Source organism: Homarus americanus, unplaced genomic scaffold (genome assembly GCF_018991925.1).
Source record: "Homarus americanus isolate GMGI-L3 unplaced genomic scaffold, GMGI_Hamer_2.0 scaffold45562, whole genome shotgun sequence".
NCBI lineage: Eukaryota > Metazoa > Arthropoda > Malacostraca > Decapoda > Nephropidae > Homarus > Homarus americanus.
The window spans coordinates 12,705,216-12,715,812 of NW_024744839.1; the positions used below are offsets into that span (position 1 = coordinate 12,705,216).

The following is a 10,597-nucleotide window of genomic DNA, read 5'->3' on the forward strand; positions in this document are numbered from 1 at the left end:
ACGTTAGATTTTCGATAAATTTCACGCTAAAATTTACCTAGCAAAAGGTTGCAAAATATTAAAACTGAAATTATTTTCTGTTTATATACACTAAAATCTACCAAAAAAGTGATGGGCCATTAGTTTTAGCTGATCTTCCCTCCTATGACACACCCTAGTGGCTATGTCACCCGCATGGACGACAGTAAACTGCCAAAGCAGCTACTTTATAGTCACCTAACAAACAGTAAGCGTAACGCTGGCGGGCAACTGAAAAGGCATAAGGATAGTCTTAAGACAAACCTGAAAAAGTGCTAAATCGACCCCCTCACCTGGGAGACGATTACTCCACACCGTAACGCTTGGAGGAACAGCACACGAAAAGGTGTCAATACTTTCGAGTTCCCCCGACTACATACCGAGGTATTAAGCAGCTACCAAACAGGGAGGTAATACCGCCTGAGAAGATATTGGAAGCATAATGTGTTGTCTATGGTAGACCCTGCTGCCATATGGCACCACAAAAATTGTGACCAAGTCCCAGTTTGCTCATCTGACATTCTGCCTCATTTACACACAATTGCAGGGTCTCAATTGTTTCTCTTACTCTGACAACACAACATAAGAACATAAGAATGGAGGAAACTGCTTCGGACATATTGGTCCATACTGGGCAGTCTCGTTTACACCCAATCCCTATCGCTCATAGATCCATCCAACCTATGTTTGAAGCTATCCAGCTTATTCGAGTTAATGATGTTTGGTAGCATGTTCCACTCATCCACTACTCTATTTCCAAACCAATGTCGCTCCTGGTTGGATAGTTTGAGTACCATTGTTATATATCACCTTTGTTTAGCCATGACTTCCATTTATACACCTCAAGCATATCGCCCCTCACTCTACGTCCTTCGAGGAGTGCAGATTAAGATGCTTTAATTTGTTTCTGTACTTAAGGTTCCTAACTTTTACTTTTATCCTCATCACCACTGATCGGCTCGTTAGCCGCTTGGGCGATCGGTCACGTCTCTGTTACGCACTTGACAAGTACTTGGGCATGCACCGGCTCCAGAATGTACCTGAAGCTGCTCCAGTGCTGGTCAAGTCTGGTCTTGAAAGAACTCACACTCTCTGCCGACAAAACACTTTCTGGTAGATTGTTCCAAGAGTTCACGACTCTCACTCCAAAACAGTTTGCCCTCACAGTTTTCTGGACCTGTGGCTTCTTCAATCTTGAGATGTGACCCCGTGTGGAACGAGCGTCCGCCAGCTCCAAGTAGGGACACTGGACTGAGCAGTGCCCCTTGAGATGCTCATACACCTCAATTAGGCCGCCCCTTGCCCGACTGAAGTATAAGCTAGGCAAGTTCAGGCACTCCAATCTCTCAGGGTAGCTGAGGTGCCGAACAGCAGGCACCAGTCTGGTGGACCTCCTTTCAACATCTTCAACCAACTAACAATCCCTAGCATATCTCGGGGACCAGACAGGGTGACAGTACTCCAGATGGGGAAGGATTTCACTCTTAAAGATCGATACGAGAGACAGACCGTCTAGATATGTCAACGACCTTCTTATATGACCCAATAATTTATTTGCCTGGTTTACCTTCTTCTCGCAATGGCCCGAGAAGTTCAGCTCATTGTCAACATACACACCTAGGTCCTTCTCACATTCAGTCTCAAATAGTGCAGTTTCTTCATCCCGTTGGGACATATGATACGCCTCCTTACCGTTGGTACGCCCCAGACTCATCCTCTTACACTTCGTGACATTGAATCTCAGCAGCCATTTCTTCGAACATTCTTGGAGTTCACAGAGATCCTTCTGCAACTCTTCAGAGTCCGCATGGTTCTTGATTTCCCGAAATAACTTGGCGTCATCGGAAAACATTTGTATGGAGGATTGTACAACGTCAGGCATGTCATTTATGAAACAAACAAAAACCAGCGGGCCCAATACACTACCCTGTGGTACCCCGCTTGTGACTTGTACGGACGATGATTTCGTGCCATTAATCACCACGCTAGGACATTTCCCCGAATTCCTTACCCTTCCAGTTTGATTTTCAGCCTTTTGTGGGGTACACTGTCGAAAGCCTTGGCAAAATCGAGGTATATATAGTCGATATTACCACCCCGTTCCAGAATATGGGTCCAAATATACAGTACCTTGAGCAATTGTGTTAAGCAGGAGCGCCCTGGCATAAAACCGTGTTGGCAATCTTTTACAAGGTTGTTTCGTAGTAGATGTTCCATCGCGGCATCTCTCATGATACTCTCAAGTACTTTACATATTATGCTGGTCAGGCTCACCGGTCTATGGTTGTTCGTGGAGTGACGATCGCCCTTCTTCAAGATAGGACTCACATAAGCCACTTTCCATTCACTGGGGACCTTTTGTTCATCCAGGCATTTACGAAACAGGATCTTCAGGGGCTCGGCAAGCTCGTTGCGCAACTTTCTTAGCACTCTGGGATGCACCATGTCAGGGCCGGGACTCTTATGGACCTATAGCTTTGACAGTTTTTTCTAAAATACCCTCTTCTGTGAACACAATGTGGGTTAGTGCTGTGTCGAACCGTCTGTCCTCAAACGCAGGAAGGTTGATCAAATTCTCTTTTGTGAACACCGAGGAAAAGAAGCTGTTCAATGCCTCAGCTTTATCCTGGTCAGAATCTGCGTAACTACCATCTTCAAGCTTCAGGTCTGATACTCCTACTCGCGTTTTTAATTTCGACTTTGCATAGCGGTAAAACGCCTTTGGGTTTGACTTGACCTCGCTTGCAACCAGCCTCTGGAATTCCTTTTCAGCCCTTCTACACTCTACCTTTGCTTGATTTCTGGCTCTTGCATACATCCTCCTGTCCTGCTCATCGTTTGACCCAACCCACGTCTTGAATTTCTGGGTTTTCTTCTTAATTCTGTCGACCGCCGCATGGTTCATGTGTAGGGAACCCCTCTTATTCCTAGAGCCACTGGGTCTTGGGTATATATTTATTGATAAAATGGGTCACTTTACTAGTTATGATATTCAACGTAGTGTCCGCGTTCTTGTACCTTAATAAGTCAGGCCAGTTGATACCCCTCATCTCTTCCCTCATCGTGTTGTAATTTCCCTTGTAATATTTGCACCTTGGCCTGGACTTATCTTGAACTAGGTAACAGTTAAATCTGAATGACAACACTATATGGTGACTGGTGCCAACTGGGCAAGGTGTTCCAGTTTGGACACCATACCCCCACTCGTTGGTTATGATGACGTCTAGTGGCTTGGGGTTTTGTTCCCCTCTGTAATGTGTCGGGTCTCTCTCATGTTAGAACAGAAAATTATCTCTCAGAGTTTCTACAAAAAGAATAGCAGGGTTATTCAAGTCATTTGGGGTGAACTCGTTTCTCCAGTCGATGTCGCTATAGTTAAAGTCCCTCCTGTTAAGGAGGTAGCTAGGGTTGAGCATCGCCGCATTGTCTATTGAGGCTCTTAAGTTCCTTTGATTTAGTGGGCCACAGTTTGGGGATCTGTAGATACATCCAACGATAAGTAAGTCCCCTCCCTTTAATTTAATTTTACACCACTTGGGCTGTTCAAAAACATCCTCTCCCTGTACCCTCTGGGTCAATTCTCCTGTTCTTGTACAACAGTTCTACAACTCCTACAATATCTGGTTGGTGTACCTTCAATAGTGTTTCAAACTCCTTTCTCTTATCGAGAAACTTGTCAGTACTAGTGTACATGACATTCAAGCCAGAATTTGTTCTCGGTAACATCTCTGCTCTTAGTAGTAACCCCCCCCCCAAATTGTCAGAAGCTGCAGCATTTGCTATGTACACTATATTTTGCAGGGTGTAGTTAGAAATGTCATTGTTTACACGGCGCTCGCCTCGTCTTGTCTGGTAGGCGGAGCTGGTGCCACTTCCCGGGTGGGGGGTAGAGCGGGTGGAGGGTTCGCTGCTGCCCCCTGGCCCTGTGTCGGCACACTTGCTTCCACTACCCTCCCCCTGAATATAACCCATGTACACCCATCCCCATTCCTCCTTGACTCCTCCCTCTTCTGCTTCAAGTCCTGCAGGAGCTTCTTGTGCAGTTCCCTCTGCATTACCATGCAATGTGGATGAATGAATACACTCCTTGCTAAGTTTTTTGCCTGCCGAATAACCTCCCATTTCGCCTCCTCACTCACCAGTGTGATCCTGTCCGGGATTAGTCTTGTCATTCTCCTTTGAATTTTTTCTAGAGATTCTATATCCATTCTGGAGTATGGTGAGCAGAACTGAACTGCATAATCCAAATGAGGTCTCACAAGTGCAAGATATACTTTTAGGATGACCTCGCTAGTCTTGATAACTAACACTACTTTGTATAAACCCAAGTACTTTGTTAGACTTGTTTCGAGCAAATACGCATTGTTTACTAGGTTTAAGATTATCATTACTCCTAAATCTTCCTCACAGTCTGATTTCTCTATAACATCGTTGTTCATCTGGTATCTGGTTTCTCCGTTTAAATCTCCTAGACTAAGTACTTTACATTTGTCCATATTAAATTTCTCACTCTTGATTTTTTATGGCTCTTTATTATTATTTTTTATTAGTATTATTAATATTTTCTTTTAATATAATTGGTATTTATTTTATTATTTTTTATTAATTTTATTATTATTAGCCCGGGTAGGCTAATGCCAGAAAAAAAAGACAAGCGCCAACGTCGGAAAGACGCTGCCCCCAAGCAATAGATGTAGCCATCCACACCAACGAAGGTGACATCCTCAATTAATATCATTGTAACACAGATGGATGATCGTCATACTCGATTCCGAGTGACAGCAAAGCAGAAAAAGTAGAATTAGTAGTACTGTTACACTGTGATGCCTCCAGAGTCACTGTTACTGTTACACTGTGTGATGTCTCCAGCCTCACAGGGGAAGGCAGAGAATGGGATGCATGAATTAAATTAAAAGCTGGATCCCCGAAGAGATACAAAACCTTAGAGGATTGGTCAAAACAGCCCGAAAACGTTTAGAGTGGAGAAGTGTGATCGCCAATCCTCAGATATGAAGACGGTCACTTATTTTACTTTTACTTTTATCCTCTTCGCCACTGATCGGCTCGTTAGCCGCTTGGGCGATCGGTCACGTCTCTGATTACTTTTCCTTTTCATTTATCCTCTTCACCAAAACATCGGCTCGCTAGCCGCCCGGGCGATCAGTCACGTCTCTGTCACGCACTGTTGGCAAATACTGGGCATGCACCGGCTCCTGAATGTACCTTAACCTGCTCCAGTGTTCGTCAAGTCTTGTCTTGAAAGATCTCACACTCGGTGCCGTCACAACACTCTCTGGTATATTGTTCCAAGAGTTTACAACCCTCACTCCGAAAAAGTTTGCTCTCACAGTTTTCTGGACTAGCGGCTTCTTCAATCTTGAGCTGTGACCCCTTGTGAGGCGAGCGTCCGCCAGCTCCAAGTAAGGACACTCAACTGAGTAGTGCCCCCTGAGATGCTTATACACCTCAACTAGGTCACCCCTTGCTCGTTTGTAATATAAGCTAGGCAAGTTCAGGCGCTCCAATCTCTCAGGGTAGCTGAGGTGCCGAAGTGCAGGCACCAGTCTGGTGGCCCTCATTTGAACATTTTCAACCAACTGAGAGTCCCTAGCATATCTCGAGGACCAGACGGGGTGACAGTACTCCAGATGAGGAAGCACTTCACTCTTAAAGATCGTTACGAGGGACGGACCGTCTACATATCTGAACGACCTTCTTATAAGACCCAATAATTTATTTGCCTGGTTTACCTTCTTCTCGCAATGGCCCAAGAACTTCAGCTCATTGTCAACATACACACCTAGGTCCTTTTCACATTCAGTCTCAACTAGTGCAGTTTCTTCATCCCGTTGGGACATACAGGTATGATACGCCTCCTTACCGTTGATACGCCCCAGGTGCATCCTCTTACACTTCGTGACATTGAATTTCAGCAGCCATTCCTTCGACCATTCCTGGAGCCCACAGAGGTCCTTCTCCAGCTCTTCACAGTCAGCTTGGTTCTTAATTTCCCGAAATAACCTAGCGTTATCGGCAAACATTTGTATGGAGGAGTGTACAACGTCAGGCATGTCATTTATGAAACAAACAAGCAAGAGCGGGCCCAATACACTGCCCTGTGGTACCCCACTTGTGACAGGTACGGATGACGATTTCGTGCCATTACTCACCACACACACTGCTTGCGGTCATGTAGAAAGTCTTCGATCCATGCAAGGACACTTCCCCGAATTCCGTACCCTTCCAGTTTGATTTTCAGCCTTTCATGGGGTACACTGTCAAAAGCCTTGGCAAAATCTAGGTAAATATTGTCGATATTACCACCCCGTTCCAGAATATTAATTGGTTGATCCCTAATATTTAATCCAACTTTCTCAGCGTCGTGGCGGGGGAGCGCTGGGAGCCGCCGCTCTGGGAATGGCGGTAGGCATGGCAGCGGAGGCTGCCATCGAGGAGGGCCACCACAACCGACACCACCACAACCGACACCACCACCACCACCATCGTCGCTTCTAACACCGCGTCATCGCAACTTACGACTCCTCCACCCTCACCACCACACAGGAGACTATCACAGGAGTCTTATGTAAGAGTTCCTTCCATAAGTGACGATAAGAAAACGCATTTAAGTACTGTAACTATAATCTCAATGTAAACTCCACGCCATTATGGTCGACAACATTATGCCTTACTCTATGTGAACCAGAGAGATGCGTCCTCTTGGCCTTGGCTGAGGAGGAAGGGGATTGAACATGCGAGAATATGAAATAATGATATGTATGTTATTTTAAAGATATAATTGCCTTGTTTCATTTATATTTTCTCACTTAAAAGAAAATAAATTTTATATAAAATAGAGTGTGACCAGTGGAGTGGCTGTCCACCTTAAACACACACACACACACACACACACACACACACACTTCCTTCAGACTTCCTTCAGCCTTCATAGGGTAAGGACGTGTGTAGTCGGTGCTGCCCGCTAACGCTGCCGTGGTCTCTTGACCATGGAGACAGCTGCCAGCCCGGTCTGTCGGGCCCTCCCCTTCCCCATCTCCTCCTTCCCATCTGGATTTATCAACATCCTCACACCAACAGTACAGTGCAAAGATTGACGATCAACCCACAAGTGATATACAAAAGTGGCAATTTTAACTCGAAGAAAAGCACAAAAACACAGCAATACTGAGTGTGGCTGGATCTGACCTAACCTGACCTGACCTCACAGCTTCACTTGACCTATCCTGACCTGACCTCAGAGCTTCACTTGACCTAACCTGAAGGATGGAGCACACCTGCATTGCCCCAAGCTACTGGCCTGGCCACGTGGCCACACACCTGCCCAACCGCATCCAGCCCATACGAGCACGAACTGATTGCTACAAGAACAGCCCAGTCCCAACCATTGTAAAAATTATCAACCCCTTATTATTATATATCATATTTGTATCACTTGTGTTGCTTGTACATCATTTGTAAATCAAGAGACCCATTCCCCAATCATGTAATTTTATATTTTCAGCCTTCCGGCTGCCATGATCTTTCAATAAACCGTTAATTATCATTATTTATTATTATTACACTCACACTGTCACACATTTTACCAAATACTGGCATGCGGCGGCCTCCTGTCCTACCAGTCACTGGTTTGTGCCAGAGGTACCCACAGTTCATTCATTTATGAGTGAACATAAGAACATTAGAAAGGAGGAAACTGCAGCGGGCCTATTGACCCATACTGGGCAGTCCCGTTTATACCCAACCCCTATTGCTCATATTAGCATCCAACCTATGTTTGAAGCTATCTAGCGTATTCGAGTTAATGATGATATTTGGTACTTGCTGCATTCATCCACTACTCTGTTTCCAAACAAGTGTTTACCTATTTCACGCAGAAATCTAAATTTGTCTAATTTAAAACCTTTGTTGCGAGTTCACTCCTGATTAGATAATTTGAGTACCTTTGTTTAATCCTGACTTCCATTTATACACCTCTATCAATTCGCCCCTCACTCTACGTCTCTCGAGGGAGTGCAAATTAAGATGCTTTAACCTGTCTCTGTACTCAAGGTTCCTATTGCCCGGGATTAGTCTTGTCATTCTCCTCTGGATTCCTTCCAAGGATTCTATATCCATTCTGTAATACAATGACCAGAACTGAACTGCATAATCCAGGTGAGGTCTCACAAGCGCTAGATATAATTTTAAGATGACCTCGCTAGTCTTGTAACTAACACTTCTTTGTATGAACCCAAGTACTTTATTAGCCTTGTTACGAGCAAAAACACATTGTTTACTTGGCTTAAGATTTCTACTTATCTTTTTTGCTTTTATCCTCTTCGCCACTGATCGGCTTGTTAGCCGCTTGGGCGATCGGTCATGTCTCTTTTCATTTATATTCTTCACCAAAAGATCGGCTCGCTAGCCGCCCGGGCGATAGGTCACGTCTCTGTCACGCACTGTTGGCATGCACCGGCTCCTGAATGTACCTGAACCCGCTCCAGTGTTGGTCAAGTCTTCTCTTGAAAGAGCTCACACTCGGTGCCGTCACAACACTCTCTAGTAGATTGTTCCAAGAGTTTACAACCCTCACTCCGAAAATATCATTACTCCTAAATCTCTCTCGCAGTCGGATTCCACAATGGCATCGTTGTTCATCTGGTAATTGGTTTCCCTGTTTACATCTCCTATACTGAGTACTTGCCATTTGTCCACATTGAATTTCATCTGCCATTTTTCCGACCATTCGAAAATGTTTTTTAGATCTTCCTGTAGTTTTGCAGAGTCCTCGTCAGATTTAATTACACGTCCTATTTTAGTGTCATCAGCAAATTTACTTATGTTGCTGTCTATGCCGAAATCTATGTCGTTTATGTATATAATAAATAATAATGGTCTAAGTACTGAGCCTTGGGGAACTCCGCTAGTGACGTTGCTCCAATGCTATTTAGTGCCGTTTATGCTCACTAGGTGTTTCCTGTCCCATAACCACGCCCTAATCCATTTAAGGATATTACCTTTGATGCCATGCTCTTCTACCTTTCTAATTAGTGAGTACTTACCTTTGCAGTTTGGAAGTGAAACCAGTCAAGTGCGGTGCTGGCAACACTATCTACTTGGTACATAAGACAGATATGAGTTATAATGGAAGGAATGAGGCAAAACACTGGTTTACATGCTTGCACTGTCGATAATTTTTTTGTATACATGCATTATCTATATACCTTAATATATATGTGCATTGTTTATACACTTGCACTGTCTATGTATGCCTTGCCACACTTCCACCTGTTACAGTCAGCTTTGTCAATCCTAGTTTCCGAGAGTTGTGAACCACGGGAGTATGAACCCGCGTCCGAAGCATTCACTCCTCCAGTTTATAGGGCGTTTTACCCAATAATGGACTTTCAAATATGTATAATATAGTTTCTTTATATTATTGTTACTAGGTGTATGTTCTGAATGTGGTAAATTCACTAACCAAATGTCAAAGTTTCCTATTGCCAATCCAACTCAGGAGATACTTTTCCACAAGGAAATATAGCACATGAAATGAAGTGTGACTGTAAGGAAATAGTTGATGTTATATATGCATATGTTTATATGCTGCCTTTATTGATTATATAAACATTATCTATCATGTTACTTCTTACCAAAGTTAGAATGTGTTTAGGCCTGTGTAATCACGAATGTGTTAGGCACGTGGTACATAACAACAACAATAAATGCCGGGAGTAAGACCCAGCATGTGGCTTCTCATTCTCCCATTAAGTCATGTAAGACACTACATTGACATATTACAATTGTATTTGTTTAACTGTAATGTAGACCCAAAGACTCTTCTTCTATTTATAAAGAAAATGCGAATTTGACGTTTAAATTAGGAAATTTCAAAGTTTACAACGTAGCATGCATGTGATCCTAAACCTAATACACATGTTAAATTATAATATGCTTGCTGTTACAAACACGAATCATGTTCGAAACATGTGATGAACTCAGCTAGAGCTATAAATCTCGCTAACGCCACTTTCAAGAATTAGCAAACCTCATCCGTGTTCAACTATTTCAGAAGCCTACTCTCAGGGCCGGATTTACCAATAGGCCAAGTAGGCCATTGGCCTAAGGCCCACCGGTATCTGGGGGCCCACTGAAACTAATTTGTCGCGCATCGTGCCAGCGTATAACCTTGTTTCAAGTGTACACCGAGTATTTCATTATATAATATATTCACAACCATAAGGGCCCCTGTACAATAAGTATAGGGCCCGGAGTATGGGGCCCCTGTACAATAAGTATAGGGCCCGGAGTATGGGGCCCCTGTACAATAAGTATAGGCCCGCAGTGGTCTTCAACTGGTGGGCCATGGGGTGGTTCTTAGGTGGGCCACGGACTAGGCCCTATACAAAAATGAAGAAAATAAGATAAAATAAGGTAATAAAAAAAAATTATATATATTTTTTTAAATGTCCGTGTCCCACCATCAATCTATCTATCTATTTATCTATCTATCTATACATACATATATACTGGAGAGAGAGAGAGAGAGAGAATAAAGTTCAAGAAACCTTCAGCGCCT

The 10,597-nt window shown here is 43.8% G+C and overlaps 1 protein-coding gene across 1 annotated transcript in view; it reads left to right on the top strand.

Moving 5' to 3' along the window:
- The window catches only part of LOC121878172 (B1-hordein-like), a 54,407-nt gene extending 47,590 nt beyond the window's left edge, over window positions 1-6,817 (top strand). Inside the window, exon 4 of the mRNA XM_042384209.1 lies at window positions 6,397-6,817. Within this exon, the coding sequence (XP_042240143.1) occupies window positions 6,397-6,534 (138 nt within the window). The 3' untranslated portion in view covers window positions 6,535-6,817. The remainder of the gene's footprint in view (window positions 1-6,396) is intronic.
- Window positions 6,818-10,597: the final 3,780 nt, after the last annotated feature.